We start from the raw sequence: 17518 nt of genomic DNA on the forward strand, positions 1-17518 counted from the left end.
TGTGTGTGTGTGCCTGTGTGTGTGTGTGCGTGTGTGTGTGTGCGTGCATGCGTGCGTGTGTGCGTGCGTGTGTGTGCATGTGCGTGTGTGTGTGTGTGCGTGCATGCGTGTGTGCGTGCGTGCGTGTGTGCGTGCGTGTGTGTGCGTGTGTGTGCATGCGTGTGTGCATGTGCGTGTGTGTGCATGTGCATGTGTGTGAGTGTGTGTGTGTGTGTGTGTGTGTGTGCGTGTGTGTGTAGAATGTGAATTAACTGCTTGTGTCTTTACAGGGGAAGCTACAGATGTGGATTGACATATTTCCAAAGGTGCTGGGCCGGCCTGGACCTCCCTTCAACATCATCCCACGCAAAGCTAGAAGGTAACAAACAGACTTGGCCACGGGCTCTAGCTGGGCTCGTGGCAAGAGGGCTAGAGCGGCTGTGGGAGAGAGGGAAGAAGCGAGCCTGTCGGACAGATTTGGGGCCACTGGGATCTTGGAACACAGCTTGTCTGGGTCTGGATAACTGTCCAACCAAGCAGGCAGAAGAGCTCCTTGGATGAGTTGGCCCTATCAGCTGGGGACATCATATCCTTTCCTGGGATGTCTGTGCAGATACAAGTGATTTCCCTTTGCCAGGTTTTTTCTGCGTTGTATTATTTGGAACACAAAAGATGTGATCTTGGATGACCTCAGCCTCACGGGGGAGAAGATGAGTGACATCTATGTGAAAGGGTAGGCATCCTTTGTTTTCCACCTGGACCAGCTCATGACCCCTCCCCAGCTCCCAGAGGTTGGGGGACAGGATGCTCTCTCAAGGCAGAGCTGTGACGTGGAGGTGGAGAAGGCACCTTCCAAGGAGGGCCTCCCAACAGAGTCTGCACCCTTGGGGAATCATTTCCCTCACATTTCTTTGAGCTACAATGGCAAGGGCTGAGGATGCTCCTGGGGACCACTGAGGCGTTGCCCCACTCTGTGGGATGTAGTGGGTGCTGTGGAGATTTCCTGGGAATTCCCTTACTATGTTCCTTCACTTCCCCAACTCTTCACTGGTCTAAGTAGAGGTTGCCCATCTGCTGGTACATGTGGGAAATGTCCTGTAGTCTGGGGCCTTTGAACCAACGAGGACTGTCCTCTTCCGTGTGTGGCCAGCTGGATGGTGGGATTCGAAGAGCACAAGCAGAAGACGGATGTACACTACCGCTCCCTGGGTGGGGAGGGTAACTTCAACTGGAGGTTCGTGTTTCCCTTCGACTATCTGCCCGCCGAGCAAGTCTGTGCTGTTGCCAAGAAGGTGAGTGGCCCTTGGCCCCGGGGCACTAGGCTCTGAGGGCTTCACATTCCTAATGTGATCCCCACCTTTAGCATGGCAGCTGACACCGTGACATTCTCTCTCTATTCCTGCAGCTGTGACCTCTGACTCTGTCACCCACACGGACATCACCACCATCTCTGTACCCTACTTCTCTTGCCTTTTCTGCTAGGATTTCTGTGGCCAGTGCCTCTACCTTCCAGGATGATCCATAGCTACACAGCACACACCTATCACATAGCCAAGTTCAAGACCTGCTTCCACTGCCTATATTACCATACACACACACACCTAGCAGCGTGGAAGGGTCTGGAGTCCGAGGCAGAAGGGTCTGGAGGACCCAGCATGGTCATCACAGAGGCAGAGGGTGGAACCAGCTGTGTACTCCTGAGGGCAGGCCTGGCCTGGGTCTGGGTGAGGAGGTGGGCCTTGGACTCTTAGCAGCTCCAAGTTTAGGTCTCAGCTGAGTGTCGGCCTCTGCGGTCTCGAAAGGGTCTAAGTCCAAGAGTAGCAGCGTCTCCCACTCCTCAGGTTACCCTCTGAGGTCAGTAGAGCGCAATGCACGGCTACGGGGCAGTGGGGGTCTCCAGCTAGGCTGGTTCCGGGACGGCCCAACGGTGCTTTCAATGTCCTCCCTCGTTCCTGACACTAACGGCTGCCCAGAGGTGTCCCCTGCTCCCAGAGTACATGCCTGCCTGTGCTTAGGTCCCATTGGCCTGATTTCTACCCAGAGGTAGCTCACGTGTCCAGCGTCACAGTCTCGGTGACGCCTTTCTGTAGGCCGTCGTGTGGCTTCACCTTGAAGGGAGTCAGAGTGCTCTTGGTTTCCTTGCCCTCCGAATTCTCTTCATCTCATCTCGGTTGGAGCCTCCCCAGTCCGACACACAGACTCATCCTCAGAGAGACCAGAGTGTCCTGCCAAACACTCAGGAACCATCAAAGGGAAAAATAAAAATTTAGGGTTAAAGGGTAGATTCTTCCACCCAGAGATGGCAGTAGGGTTCACCAGAAAAGAAAGCCAAATTTACTGGCGATGTTGAGTGTAGTCCAGCAGTGCCCAGGCTCTCTGTAAGTTTTGCTCTTGCCCTTCCTTCAGGTTTATCTACTGTAAGCCTATTTCCCTAATAAGCAGATACTGTGCCTGAGAGCCCTCATCACATGCAGAAGTACCTCTCCTTTAGCCAAGGACAGGGGTGGGTGGGTGGGTGGGTGTGGGGGTGGGGGGAGGCTGGGGCAAAGCATCACCCCCAGGGTGCAGGGAGCCCTATAAAGAGGGTAAGCCTGGGTAGGGAAATTGAGGCAGAGATGCACATTGGTTGCTTGAATGGGAGGGGCTACGGCATTTTTACCACAGTGGGGGATGTGGCCAGGCATGTCTGGTGCAGGGACTTCCTGTTTCCTTGGGTGAAGGAAGAAGAGAATTTGGCACTGTGACAAGTGATTTGAGGTGGATGGGAGAATAGGGAGGAGCTGTAATGATGATGAGAGATGAGCACACGTGCACACACGCCCATGCACACACACCCATGCACACACGCCCAGGAACACACATGTGGCACATACAGAGGGAGTGGAGGAGGGGTGGGAGGGGAGAATGCAAGTTGGTAGCTGAGAATTTTCACCTGGCCGTTCTGAGGGCCCAGTTGCAGGTCCTGGTTAGCCACGGGGGCAGCACTGCTCTGGCACCCATGGTAAGAAAGGGAAGCTGGGCGGCTTGTGTTGGGGTCAGGGTGGGGTCCAAATAGAATGACTTGTTGAGGTTACAGAGAAAGAGAGTGGCTGGCCTGGCGGAAGAAGAGAGAACCTACAGAGGGTGTGTAGGGTGCAGAGGAGTGAGGAGACACACAGTGGGGAGGAAGGGAAGAAACCCCATGCAAAGGATGGCTGGAGACAGGAGGCAGGAGGGCTGGATTGAGCAGAAACAGCCCTAAGGACACCAGGGCTAGTAGGCACTTCTAGGGGTGGGTCCCGAGAGGGAGGTGGAGCTTGACCACAGTGGGGCACTGATTAGCTGGTCTGAAGGGCAGGATGGGGTAGTTGAGGGCAGGGGCTGCAAGGGCTGTGGGCTCCCAGGCTCTGCTGCAGAGGCAGCTCTCTACCATGAGGTTTGGGGCTCCTGGCAGGCAGGGAGGCCCTCCAGGGACCCCATTAACCAGACGAGACTGTCGTAAAGTACAAGGTCTCCTTTCATCCCCCGCTTTTTGAACCACCACTGGTTGTTCAGCCTTCTTCCCCACCTGGAGCCCAGCACACCCACCGGGGTCTGCCATGCAGGCCGGCCCCCACCCTGCAAATAAACAGCTAGTAAAAGGGCCCAGGCCAGGAGCGTAATGAGCGCCTGGGACCTGGGGGGCTCATTCCCCAGGCTGAGCCCCTGACCAGCTGCTCCCACCAGGGGCCGTTTGAACCTCGGGCTCATTACTGAGCCCGTAAACCAGCCTGCCGAGGAATGGAGGCTGCTGGCGGCTCTGCAGGCAGCCTGGAGCTGGCTGTAAAAGCTGGTTAGAGGAAGCAGGCACCTGCAGGAGGCTGGGCCAGGCATGGAGAGAGCAACAGAGAGGGGTGGCTGGGGCCAGCCTTGGTCGGCTTTCCTTTTCCTTCCATGCAGGCAGCTGAAGCCTAGGCTGTGGGGCTATGCATGATGGCCATTCTTTGAGGACAGTGGCCGTGGTCTCTCCTTAGGAAGCTTGGTGAGGTGTTTGTAACGGTGGTGGCCAGGGTGTCCGTGACAGGTTTAATGAGTGTTGTATAGTGTCGCTGCTGTGATTCAGTACCAGATAGAAACGGCAGGGATGAAAGGTTTCTTTTGGCTCCTGGTTTAAAGAGAGACAGTCTACCATGATGGGAAGGTACGTGGCTGGAACTCCACAGTCAGGTGGGGAATGTGAGGTGACTGCTGATATCCCCACAGAACAGGAAGCGGGGAGTGGGCAAATGCCAGTACTTAGCTGGTCTTCTGCTTTCTCCCTGTATATTCATTCTGAGAACCCAGCCCGTGGGATAATGTCTCCTGCAATGAGGGTGGGTTTTCCCTCTGTTAAGCCCTGCTGGCAACACCCTCACAGACACTCTTCTAGGTGTGTTTCCTAGGTTATTCTAAATTGTGTCAAGTTAACAATGAAGATCAACCATCTCTATGACATAGGGGCCATACAATTCTGGGATTACTTGGGAGTACCCAGCTCTCACCCCACAGCTTGTACCAGGAGATATGGGTCCAGGGCTCAGGTTGGCCCCATAAGGTATTTCCTATACACGCTACCTGCTCAGATAGAGCCACAGTGAACAGAGAAGTCCAGTGATTTTTTTTCTTCAAGTTATGAGTAGTTAGATCCATGGGCCAACTCACCCCCACACCTCCAAGATAGCCTGGTTCCAGAAGGGTCTGACCTGTGGGCTATGGGATACACACCATGAAGAGCACTGCCCTTCTCTCTAGCAGGAGAGAGAAACTTCTTTGCAGGCTCTGGAGGTGGAGATGGGCTAGAGAAGTAGGAAGGAAGATCTGGGGACCAGCCTTGGTGCCAGCTTTTTATAGCAGCATGCCTTGCTTCCCTCCAGTGACAGCCGGGGTTGCACCTTGATGATCTCTGCCAGCCCACATGTCCCAGAGACCCCATGTGCAAAGCCCATTTTAGAGCTAAGAGCAGGACCCTGGGACCTGACTGTCTGGGTTTGAATCCCCGCTTGTCACTCTGTATTCTGTACCCTTAGGACACTCTGCGTACTTTGGTTTCTCAGCTGAAAGTTTGCCTCTCCTTCTTAGGTTGTTGGAAGACAGACAGTTCAGGGCCTAGCCTAGGGAATGGTGCCACCCACATTGGGCTGGGTCCTTCCTATATCGACGAACAATTAAGATAATCCTCAACAGGCATACCCACAGACCAGCCTCCTCTAGACAGTAGTTCCTCAAAGGAGGCTTTCATTTCAGGTGACTCTAAGTTGTGGCACCATTAAAACCAGCCATCACACCCCTGAACAGCTTTCTAGTCTTCCTGATAGGACCTGGCCTGGGTATGACCCTTAACGATACACTGCTCCACAGCCTCTGCCTTGTAGCCTTAGAGGCTAGAGGGACTTCCCTGTTTGCAGCCTCGGACAAACCTTTCTAACCTTGTTTCCGTGATCCTCCTCTGGGTCAGGATGCCTTCTGGAGACTCGACAAGACAGAGAGCAAGATCCCAGCCCGTGTGGTCTTCCAGATTTGGGACAATGACAAATTCTCCTTTGATGACTTTCTGGGTAAGCCTCATGTCTATCATTCTGAGCTTCCAAGGAGAAGCTCGGGGTCACTGGGTCCTCAGCATAAGTGAAGCATGTGACACAACAATGTTAGAGATCAGGGTGGTCCTGGAGCAGGTCTTCAGCAGAGGTGATCCTTGAGCCATGTCAAATAGTGGGACTCAAGAAGAATGGGGACAAGGGCAGAAGCCAGGGCAGGGTTGTGCTGGCCTTCACAGCTGCCTGGCCTCATTTCTAACAGGGAGGTCCCAAAGGTCCCAGATCATAACAGTCTAGCATTACAGGGTCTAAAAATTGTGGGGATCAGGTCACGTCTTATTCTTGTGCCCCAGGAACTGTCCTAATGAACAGAGCTCAGCCTGAGAAGCCACACAGGGGCATGGGAAGCTGGGCTGATGGGTAGGAGTCAAGACAAGGAGGACATTGTATGTGGGCAGCAGGGAGTGCTGAGGGAGAAACAGGTTAGTGACCGTCTTACCCTTAGTAAGAGGTAGGAAAGTTAGTGCTGAAACATGGTCTGTCCGTACATGGGATACTGTTCGTACACACAAAGGAAGGAGGCGCTTCCCATGACTCCATCTGGTGGACCTTGGGAACATGCTAAGTGACAGAAGCCAGGAGAGGAAAGACGAGTCCACATTTGTGGGATGCTCACACCTGACGGATCCAAAGAGGGGACGAAGGCTGGGGAGGTGGCTCTGTCAGGAAAGAGCTTGGTGTGCAAACCTGAGGACCTGGCTTCCAGCCCAAAACTTAGGTTTAAAACCAAACCAAACCAAACCAAACCAACATCCAAAGCAATGGCCAGATGTGGTGGCATTTACTTGTGGTGGCAGAGGTGGGGAGATAGAGACGGGAATCTTTTTTTTTTTTTTTTTTTTTTTTTTTTGGTTTTTCGAGACAGGGTTTCTCTGTGTAACCCTGGCTGTCCTGGAACTCACTTTGTAGACCAGGCTGGCCTTGAACTCAGAAATCCGCCTGCTCATTAGTCAGCCTAGCCTATGTGGGTAGCTCCAGGTCAGTGAGAGACGTTGTCTCAAAGAGAAAACGATGATCAGCACCTGAGGAACAATTCCAAGGTTGATGTCTGGCCTCTACAGGGACATACGCGCGCGCGCGCGTGCGCGCGCACACACACACACACACACACACACACACACACTAGGGAAGAGTAGACTAATGGGACACATGGGGAAGGAGTCTAATAGACAGGAAGATAGGTTTCTCTCTAGTTATGGGAAATGTTCTAGAATTAGGGGGAGGTCTGTGGTTGTACAACTCTTAACTCTAGATTTAAACGTGCTCAGAGTGGCAAATTTCTTTTAATTGAAGATTTGTTTTTATTTTAAACATATGACTATTTGTCTGCGTGTATGTGCACCATGTCCTTGACCAATGCCCACAGAGGCCAGAAGAGGGCGTCAGATCCCCTGAACTGGAGTTACAGTAGTGATTCATCATATGGGCCATCCCAACACCCACTGGTGATTCTTTTTCATGGTTTTGGGATGTGTTCACTTTTAAATTATTGCTTTTCAGAGATTTTTATACATTAAGGATACAGGGTACATTTCATATAATTTGTACCATTTTAAGTTTCTTAATTTTTTAAAAAAAACCATTTACTTTTTAATATGTACCTCTGTAGGTTTCCAAACGCAAGCGCAGGTGCCCGTGGAGCTCAGGGGCTCCGAGCTTCTGCTAGAGCTAGAGTTACATGTGGTTGTGAGTGGCCCAGCGTGGGTGTTGGGAGGATCCCACTCAAGTGTAATACATGTTTGTAACCGCTGAGCCATTTCTCCAGACCTTTCCTGCCTTTAAATTTTGCATGAATTTTTTAAAATAAGATTTTTTGCATCAACTTACCCTTAAAAAAAAAAAAAAAAAAAAATTTATTTTAAAAGAAAGTTTCATTTTTTTTTTTTTTTTTTTTTTTTTTTTTTTTTTTACTGAGAAAACATTCAAAACGATAAACAGGGTTTCTGTTTTTTTGTTTTTGCTTTAACAAAACTTAAACCATTAACGGAAACTGCCTTTGCACTACCGAGGGTTCCCTTCTTCACCCCAGCCTGCGTTTTCTGATCATACATTGCACATCTCAAAAGGGAGACAGAGAACTTGCCGTGTGTGCCTGTGTTCACCCGCCCCCTCCCCCCAGATGTCTGCAGTCGTCACGGGGGGAAGATGATTTAGTCCACCAACAGATGAGTGGATACATAAAATGGATTGTCTCCCTGTGGCATATGATTCAACTGCAAAAAACGAATCGACATGCCAGGATATGGGCAGACTCTGAAAACAGTTTTTCAATGAAATAATCCTGACGCCTAAGGACAGACATCTGTAACTACAAGAGGCATGGCCACACAGACTAGACAATGCTGGTGTCCAGGTCTGAGGGGACAAGGGAGTTATAGCTTGGTGTTCAGTTTCCCTTCAGGGATGAGAACTTTCTGGAAGTAGTGGTGACAGCTAAGCAACACTGTGACTATATCTAATGCCGCCGAGGGAACACTTAGTATTACGTGGGGGTTGGCAGATGGCCCAGTGGGTAGAATGGAGCGCTGCTTACCGGCTCACTCCTTATGGTGTGTTCAGCTTCCTTATAGAACTCGGGAGCACCTGCCTAGGGGTGGGTACTAGCACTGCCCACAGTGGGCTGAGCCCTCTTACATCACTTGTTAATCAAGAAAATGGTCCACAGAACAATTTAATGGAGTTATTTTCCCAGTCAAGTTTCACTCTTCCCCGATGACACTAGCTTGTGTCAAGAGGAATAAACAAACTTAACCAGCACACACACACACACACACACACACACACACACACACACACACACACATATATATACATATATACACATATACACACATATACACATACATATATACATATATACACACATATACACACATATATACATATATAAACACATGTATATGTATGTGTAGACACACACATATATACATATGCATATGTAAGTATATATATAATATATATCATATATATATAATACATATATAACATATATATATTGATTCAGAGTCATATAGTATAGGTGTGTGTATTTATTTTACCATGATAAAAATTATTATGCCAATGAATGGATAGATGTATAAAAGTTTGTACTGCAGAAGTGGGCATCTGTGCTCAGGGTGAGGAAACAGAATGGGTCGATTACACACTTATGAATGTATGAATGGTAGAAGCTATATAGAGGGAGCAAGAGGCAGTAGACAGGAGCTGGGAGGCTGCTGGAGCTGACCCTTGGCTGACCCATAAGCATAAGCTGAAGAGGTGACAATGAGCTCTTAAATCTGCCCACCTAGAGTGGCCCTAAGTGAACAGTGACTGCTGCATTCTTTAAGAGCATCACTCTGTCACAGGCTCCCTGCAGTTGGATCTCAACCGAATGCCCAAGCCAGCCAAGACGGCTGAGAAGTGCTCCTTGGACCAGCTGGATGACACCTTCCACCCAGAATGGTTTGTGTCCCTTTTTGAGCAGAAGACAGTGAAAGGATGGTGGCCTTGTGTGACAGAGGAGGGCGAGAAGAAGATCCTGGCGGTGAGTCTGTTCTCACCAGCTCAGTGGAGGGCATGGGCTGTTTCTTCCATGGAACCCAGGGGCACACATATGCATGCTCATAAGAACGTACAGGAGGCCATGCAGGTATGGAAGGCCAGGCCAACCTCTGCTACTAATCCTTGGGTGCCTGCTACTTTGTTTATTTGAGACAGGGTTCTCTCATTGGCTGCCGGCTCACTCATTAGGCTAGCTGTCTGAGACAGGTTCTCTCATTGGCTGCCAGCTCACTCACTAGGCTAGCTGTCTGGCCAGCAAGCCACAGGGAACTGTCTGTCTCTGCTTCCAAGGTCCTGGCTTTTCAAATCTGTCACCATCCCTGGGTTTCTCTGTGGGTTCTGAGGCTCTATCTGAAGTCCAAAGGCTTGACCGTGACTGACTGAGCCCTCTCCCAGGCCCTCTTCTCTGTCTCTACTATCCAATGTGTTCCCCCTCTTCCTATTCCAGCCTTCCTCTCTCTGGGCTCCTTCTTTCTATTCCAGCCTGCCTCTCTCTGGGCTCCAATTACAGGGAGACCTATTGAATAGACCTTATAGAGATTGGTCCCGAGTATCCCTGTGACTGGGGCTTCCTGCTGGATGGACAGAGGCCATACCTCTTCTGTTTGTGCAGCACTTTCTCAGGGATCATTCTTGTTGGACAGGAAGTCCGCTCTGGCAGGTGGGGGAGGGGTGGCTGGAGGACCAGGATGAGCAGTCCTTCCCTGAAGTCCAAAGCAGCCCCAGGGAAGACGTTAACCCCTCTCTGGCTCCTTAGAAAGCATCGTTGGTCGGCCCTCAAGTGGCCCTTGTATTAAAATATCCTTGCTGTACAGAGACTAGCGATAACCAATAAGAAATACATCCCAAAGGGAAAACCAGCAAGGGACATGCACAGACGCTGTGACTCATTACACAAGAGAAGAGAGTTAGTTATTTCCCTAGTAATTAAAGAACTATTTTTAAAAAATGGTTTTGATCTATTAAATTAGACTTAAACAACTACAACAACAACAACAACAACAACAACAACAACAAATTGGAAATGCTCACATTGGTTCAGTAGACAAACCCCAGTCCCCTGTGCTGGGGTCGCAGTGTTTGTTTCAGTGTGTAGGGAAGCAGTTAGATACTGCACAGCACAGGACTTAACAACGTCTATGCTCTTGGACTCTGCCATCCCACTTCTAAACTCTCATCTCAAGAAATAACCAGATAAAATTAAAAATTTAGGTTCAGAGATCGTTGTTGTGCTATTATTTATTCATTTCAAAGAGCTAAAAACAACATAAAATAACCCCAAATAAGTAGTTACTAAATAAATTACGGTCAACCAACCGTGGGCTGCTTTACAATCATTAGAAACCAAACTTTAAATAATATATAATTACACAGTGAAACGCCTCCCAAGCGAGAAGCCATGGGGCTGCACGCACAGTGCTGTGCCTCACATACTTGCAGCTCCAACGGGAGGCATGTTGGGGATGGGGCTGGAGGGATGGTGCGGACCCCAGCTCAGTTCCCAGTGCCTACATCGGTTGGCTCACACGTAATTACCTGTGACTCCAGCTCAAGGGGATCCAGTGCCCTCTCCTGGCCTCCTCAGTCACCCATGCACCTGCCTGAATGCACATGCACACACACTCATGCTCTGTCTCTCAATTAAAATATCTTAATAAAGTAAAATAAAACAGTAGAAAGGTTAAACTGGTAAAATAATGAAAGAATACTGGAAACACCTGTGTCCATGTAGTGGTGACTTCTTCATTATAGTTCTGTGATCTCTGAAGGCTTCTGTGATTATAACAACCCAATGTTTCAGAACTGTACATATTGTCATAGTTGGCTTTTCTGTTGTAATTGTAAAACACCACGAACAAATCCAACTCGAGGAGGGAAGGGTTTGTTTCCTTGGCTTACAGGTCACAGCCATCACTGAGGGGAGCCAAGGTAGAACTTCAGACAGGAACCTGGAGGCAGGAACTGAAGCAGAGGCCATGATAGGGTGCTGCTTACTGGCCTCTTTCTGGCTTGCTCAGTTACCTTTCATATACAGCCCAGGGCCACCGGCCCAGGGACAGCATTACCCATGTCAATAGATAATTAAGAAAATACTGCACAGATATGCCCTCAAGGCAATCTTTTCTAGGCAATTCTTCTATTGAGTCTCTTCCCATTTAGCTCTATTTTGTACAAAGTAGGCAATTGAGGCTAACTGTGATACATGTTTATTTTATTTGATGTATATATTTGTGCCTGAGTTTATGTATGTGTAACATATGTGTAGAGGGTCCAGTAGATGACCTAAGAGGGTGTGGTGGTTGTGAATCACCATCTTTCTGTTAGTGGGGAATTGAACCAGGTTCCTCTCCAAGGGCAGTGAGCATTTTTAACTGCTGAACCATCTCTCTAGATGGTTCACCACAACCCTACATCTTAAAAATAAAAATAAAAATAACATTATAGCCTTTTCTGTTTGACCTGGCCTGCCTCTGCTCTGTCACTGGCCAGAGGCCACAATCAGCCTCCATTGATGTCCACAGGGCAAGCTGGAAATGACCTTGGAGATCGTTGCAGAAAGTGAACATGAAGAGCGGCCTGCTGGCCAGGGTCGGGACGAGCCCAACATGAATCCGAAGCTAGAGGATCCAAGGTCAGTTCGTCGTCCTCAGAAGGAGGCCACTGCTGCCTAGGAGACATCCAGTTCACAGCTTTACAGAGGCTACGCAGTCTTTATGGTTTAAGAGACACAGGCCATGGCACAGCCCTAGTGGACGCTTAGGCTCTTCAGCTAACCAGGCACAAGATGCGGGTCTGTTATCCTGGCAGTCGAAAGGCTGAGGCAGGAGGATAGTGGGTTCCAGACCAAGCTGGGTTACATAGCTGGATACTATCTCAAAACACAAAACACAAAGCAAACAGGAGCAGGCCCCATGGGACTAGTTCTCTGTGGGTTTTGTGTCAAGCATACTATACTGCATTAGGGTCCAGTGTCCTGGAATCTTCCCTGCTGGGAAGTTACTTCCATTTCACAGATGAAACTTGGCTCAGTGATGTTAAATACAGTCATTCTAGCTAAGAAAAGGGGGAGGGGATCTGAAGTTCTCCAGCTTCCTGGACAGTTGCTGAAGATGCTTTTTGGGACTCAGTTCAAGGCTGTGTTTGTCACCACTCACCATGGTGCTCTTGAAAGTGAGCCTAGGTGGCTCGCTCTATCAGGATGCTGTCCTCAGGGTGTGGAGTTAAAGAACGTGGAGATGCATCTTTACTTCAGGCTGTTGCAATCTGATGGACAAAGGAGGAAGTCCCAAGCCCCAGGGATGTTAAAATGACTGATTGAGGGGTTTGCAGCTCTTTGTTAGGAGTGAGTGAGAGAAGATGGGCGTCTCTGGTTTCTCTGCTGTCCATCCTTCCAAAGTCCAGCCCAGCCATGTACACAGGGGTAATTTGCCTGGCTTATCCGGGGGCCAGTGTACCCTCAGTCACCAAACAGGGCACCCTGGAAGCTTAGCCCCACTTGCAAGCATGTGATGTGTGACTGAGGATGGTTTCAGAAGGAGAGAGGGTTGTGATGGAGGGGTCCTGATGGAGGGGCTCAGCAGCACTGAGAATGCAGGTGGTACAGGCAAGTGTCATCTAGGAAGAGGCCCTGGGAGGAGGGGCTGAGGGCCTGGAGGCAGGGTGCCCCTCTCCCATAGTCAGGCTCTTTGACCAACTGCCCTAGCTAAAAGCAGTGTCAGGAGGAATCAGTTCTGCAGAGGTGCTCAGCTGACCCCTGGGATCTCACTTCCAGGCGCCCTGACACCTCTTTCCTGTGGTTCACCTCCCCGTACAAGACGATGAAGTTCATCTTGTGGCGACGCTTCCGGTGTGCCATCATCCTCTTCATCATCCTCTTCATCCTCCTGCTCTTCCTGGGAGTCTTTGTCTACGCCTTCCCGGTAAGCAGGCCTGATGTGAGGAGATGCTGCCTTGGGGGAGTCCCTTCCTTTTCAAGTGCTCCAAGAACCTGGTGGCAACCATGTCACTGGTTAGTAGCAGTTGCTGCACCACTGAAAAGCCCACTCCAGCATGACTGGGAACTCTCAGAAACTGCAGCCCTGGGGCTTTCTGCATGACTTTCACAGGAAACTACACTGCTTGGATACTCTCTTCTTTGAGAGTCTTGTGAATCTTGTAAATTTTAGGAGCGTCCTGAGACTTGTAAGTTTTGTTTGCTTCTGAACTTTAACTTATCCTTAAGATAAGTTGGAGGAAATTCACACAACAAGGGGCTTGAGCCTAGGGTGGCCCAGGAGCCTGTTGAAGGGTGGAATATTGCTGAGCAAAGGGTAATGCTGGTGGAAGGGAAGGTATGAGGTGATGGGGCAGGGGACAGCACCTGCTAGGTCCTCTGAGGTAGGGTGGGGACTTGGAGAAAGTAGGAATGAATAGGGGCTGGCCCAGGAGCCTCTCAGTGGTAGGATCATACTTGGGGGTCCCTTTTATCTGATAAGGGGCATACCATCCAGGGCTGCTGGGGCCTTGGCTCCCTGGCTCTGCCTGTGGGGTAGTTGTGGGGCAAGCCTCTGTACTCTGTCCATGTTCTGGCTTTCACAGCTCTCCAAGGCCCTTGAAAATGCCTGGCCCTCCAGTGTCTCTTTAGACTTCAAGGTGTTGAAGTAGTATTAGGCTGTCTCTAGAATTTATGTGTTATTTTATAAATGTGTGTGTGTGTGTGTGTGTGTGTATGTGTGTGTATGTGTGTGTGTATGTATGTGTGTGTATGTGTATGTGTGTGTATGTGTGTGTATGTGTGTGTGTATGTGTGTGTATGTGTGTGTATGTGTGTGTATGTGTGTGTATGTGTGTATGTGTGTGTATGTGTGTGTATGTATGTATGTGTGTATGTGTGTGTGTATGTGTGTGTATGTGTGTGTGTGTGAGTGTATGTTTCTGTGTGAATATGGGCACCTGTGTGCAGATGCCCACAGAGGCCAGAAGAGGGCATCATTGGCTCCCTTGGCACTCCAGTTATAGATGGGCATGAGTTGTCTGATCTGAGTATTGGGAACAGAATTTGCAGTTATCTTCACTGCTGAGCCAGATCTCCAGCCCACAGACTTTTCGCATCAACACTTAAAAGTCACATCAGGTCCAGAGAGGGGAAGAGACTGTTGGTAAACTGCGCAGCCATCTGTATGCAATTCATGACCATGGCTTGATATGGTTGTCACGGAGAATCACAGAGCATCCTGGTCACCATCTCAGACTAGAGAAGCTGCTTGGAAAGTTATCCCCAGGTCACTGTGTGCTCTCAGATTCCTCACAGGAGGAAGAGATGGGTAGAAAGGCTCCCTCCACTGAGAGCCAAGCCCAGGGCTGCCTGGCCAGTGTATCTTGCCTCCTGGAAGGAAAGGTCAAGACCACAGATCATCCTGCATTGCTCCAACCTGCACAGTCCTTAAGTAGCAGCAGATGGGACTTACTGGTTTGACTGTTCAGACTCCAGTTGCCTTTATGGCCACAGTGGTAGGAAAGCCTGTAATGGTATGGCTGATGGCCGTGGTTACAGGCTGGGCATCGTGCACTGGCTGTGGCCCCCTTACTCCCTTTGTGATACTTGCTGGCCTCTGCAGGAAGCTGAAGTCCACTAGCCAAACTGGGGTCCTGAGTGGGTCCAGGCTGTGAGGACTGAAGTTTGTCCCATGTCAGGGGACATGTTAAGGAAAGGAAGACAACAAATACAGTGTCACAGTCAAGTCTCCTAGGGGGTGTGGGGGGAAATGGTCTTACAAGTAGGGTGTCCTGAGTCAAGCTACCACCAAAGGTGACCTGGGATTGGCGTATGGCAGTTGGACCATGTTGGAAGGTGGCCTGGCTTATGCCACCTTCTCTCAAGTGGTGTGATCAGCTTCTACTCAGGGAATGAGGTGTCTTGAATAAGCAGGTATCAGTGCCCAGGAGGGGAGGGCCTTGGGGTTAGGGAGAAGGTGTGAGGCAGAGACCTAAGGAATAATAAGGCCGCTGAAGACTGTGGTTGAGTTAGAAAGCAGGGCAGGTATACAGTCTGCTTCTCTAGGTATGGTCCCAGAAGCATCAGCCTCAGTGTCACTAGTAAACTTCTAGGACACAGGAGTTGTGAGCTGGCTCGGCAGGAAACTGCCCTCTGTCCCCGTAAGGATGGAGTAACCTGCTGTTGTAGGAGACAGAGCATTGTTCTTGAACCTAGGAACATGGGCTCCATGGACTTCTGATGGGCTCAGGTCAAGTTCTGTTTGACCTTTCAAACGGCTGCATGTTAAACTGAGTCCCTTCTTTAAGGACCTAGAGTGCAGGAACGTGTCCCTGGCACCTATTTCCATGACCCTGCCCAGGTGGGCCCAGCCCTGTGAGGCCCATGGGTCCTAAATCTCAGGGCTGTGGCTGGAAAAATCCAGTCCCTTCTAGATTGGGGACCTTGGTGTTCCTGAAGACGGCTGAGGAGCACTTTTGGGGACTGAGTAGAGAGTCTCCTCTGGTGTCTGGGCTCCGGTGGCCGAGTTATGTCCTTTTCATGGTCCTAGGATGTCTCCTTTATGTACTGGCCTCCCAGAGCAGCAGAGAGCACAGGTGGATCCAGTCCAGGGTTCCAGGCTGGAGGGGCCACAGGATTAGGCCGCACACCTTCTGCATGTAGACCTGGCTACAGCCTAGAATCCCATCTCAACTCTCCCAGTCTCTAGTCCCTTGGCCTGTCAGCTCACCTGCTTTTAGCTATGTGGTGCAGAGGGTCTGCACTGGCCGGTGCAGAGTACCCAAGTTACTAGCTCTGGTTGGACCACCCCAGCTGTCCCCATAGGAGGGGTAAGAGGGGGCCTTCTGACTTCTCTGGCCCCTCTGAGCCTTCTGGGAGCAGGGCCAGCTTGGGGCAGCAGAAGCGATTTGGCTGGGAAGGAGGGTCGGCTTTGTTTCCACGGTTGGCTTTCCAGGCCGGCGCTGGAGAACATACTGTCCCAATTAGGAGCCCTGTGTTGTGTTGTGTTGTGTTGTGTTGTGTGTCTTCATGGTGTGTGGGGGGAGTGGTGGGGAGGGGCGGCTTCTGTCGGGCCTGCAGCAGGAAGGGCTTTGTGGAGGGTGACTTGTCTCTGAGGCTGGCTCCTGTTGTGGGTTGTCCTATGTATCAACACCCCACTCTCTGTCTTTCTGGACAGAGGCTTGGGGATGGGTCATCCCCAGGTCTCCCGTTTGTGGGTATGAGAGGAGGGGCCTAGGAGCCATGGAGAAGGACAGGGTCAGCTTTGCTTGATGGAGAAGGAGTGTTGTTACAGTAGTGTGTGGAGCCGGCCATGGGCTGGTAGGTGACAAGAGTAGGTTGCAGGCAGGTGGTAAAGGCCCAGGAGCCCAACCACCGACCTGCAGCTTTACTCCCAGCCTCAATGACAGCAGCTCCCACCACGTGTTCCCTGATGGGCTTACCATGTGTCTGTCCGTGTCTCTTCCTCCTAGAACTATGCTGCCATGAAGCTGGTGAAGCCCTTTCGATGAAGAAGACATCTGCTCTGGAGAAGGGGGCGCAGGCTGCCTCCTGGCCCAGGACTAGCTGCTCCTCCATTGCTCTGGGGCCTGGTGGTCTTGCGCATGTCCATGGAGTTCTTGGGATCATGTTATTTTCATCTTCTCTTTCTCCCCTAACCCAACTCTCCTCTGGATAAATTCTTGGCTATCTCAGTATAAAGCAGACAGAACCAGAAAATATATTACTATGTGTCTACAGTTCCTGAGTGAGAGACTGTGTGGGAGGGAGGGGGCTGTTGGGGGAGATCGGAGTGCTGGTGGGGTATTGTCGTTTCTGGGCCAGTGTTCGGAGGCAGAAGCAGCCAGGGCAGAAGGATTTGAGGCTTGATATCTGGCCCAGCGACCACCTTCTCCCCATTCCCAACTTGAACCCCCACCTTCCTTTCTGGGAAGGTTATCCTGTTCAGGTAAGAGCCTCGGACTAGGAGGATGGCCTGACCTCTGGCTTCGACCTTGTCACACACAGTTCTGCAACTCGGCTTTCATACCCTGCTTTAAATATCTGGCTGAATCAAGACACCTTTTCCTTGTGGTCTAAAGCTTGGCCTTGGCCTTGGTCTGAAATTTCCTGCGGGAACCAGACTTAATCCTCAGAAGCAGCAGGACTGCACTCCGAAAACGCAGAGCTGGAAGACTCGGCTCCGAGGCTTCCAAAGGAGAGGCCTCTGCCTCAGGGCCTGGAGTGCTGGCCGCCTCTTCCCTGTCACCAGGAGGCTTCTCCTATTTCCTACTGTGAGCTGGTTCCCCTGGCCCAGGTCCCTGGGCCCTGGAGGAATTCTCCCCCTCAGCCTCTCCATTATCTCCTCCCTCCCAGGACTGTGGGATTCAGGCTGAAGCACCAGCTGATTGACATGACAGAGTTGGTACCCTTGTTTCATGTTGGGCCAAGA

The 17518-nt window shown here is 50.6% G+C and overlaps 1 protein-coding gene across 16 annotated transcripts in view; it reads left to right on the forward strand.

The window, feature by feature from the left end:
- Dysf (dysferlin) overlaps positions 1 to 16825 on the forward strand; it is a 202984-nt gene extending 186159 nt beyond the window's left edge. For 8 of the 16 annotated variants that reach the window (XM_029535482.1, XM_021191876.2, XM_021191884.2 and 5 more), the window contains 8 exons: positions 270 to 358; positions 617 to 712; positions 1130 to 1271; positions 5432 to 5531; positions 8918 to 9096; positions 11636 to 11745; positions 12886 to 13033; positions 16560 to 16823. In XM_029535482.1, coding sequence (XP_029391342.1) covers positions 270 to 358; positions 617 to 712; positions 1130 to 1271; positions 5432 to 5531; positions 8918 to 9096; positions 11636 to 11745; positions 12886 to 13033; positions 16560 to 16598 — 903 coding nt within the window. In that variant the 3' untranslated portion in view covers positions 16599 to 16823. Of the gene's footprint in view, positions 1 to 269; positions 359 to 616; positions 713 to 1129; positions 1272 to 5431; positions 5532 to 8917; positions 9097 to 11635; positions 11746 to 12885; positions 13034 to 16559 lie in introns of all 16 variants that reach the window. The other 8 variants (XM_021191880.2, XM_021191888.2, XM_021191889.2 and 5 more) reach the window with 2 other exon arrangements.
- The last annotated feature ends 693 nt before the right edge of the window (positions 16826 to 17518 follow it).

Source organism: Mus pahari, chromosome 2 (assembly GCF_900095145.1).
Source record: "Mus pahari chromosome 2, PAHARI_EIJ_v1.1, whole genome shotgun sequence".
NCBI classification, from domain to species: domain Eukaryota; kingdom Metazoa; phylum Chordata; class Mammalia; order Rodentia; family Muridae; genus Mus; species Mus pahari.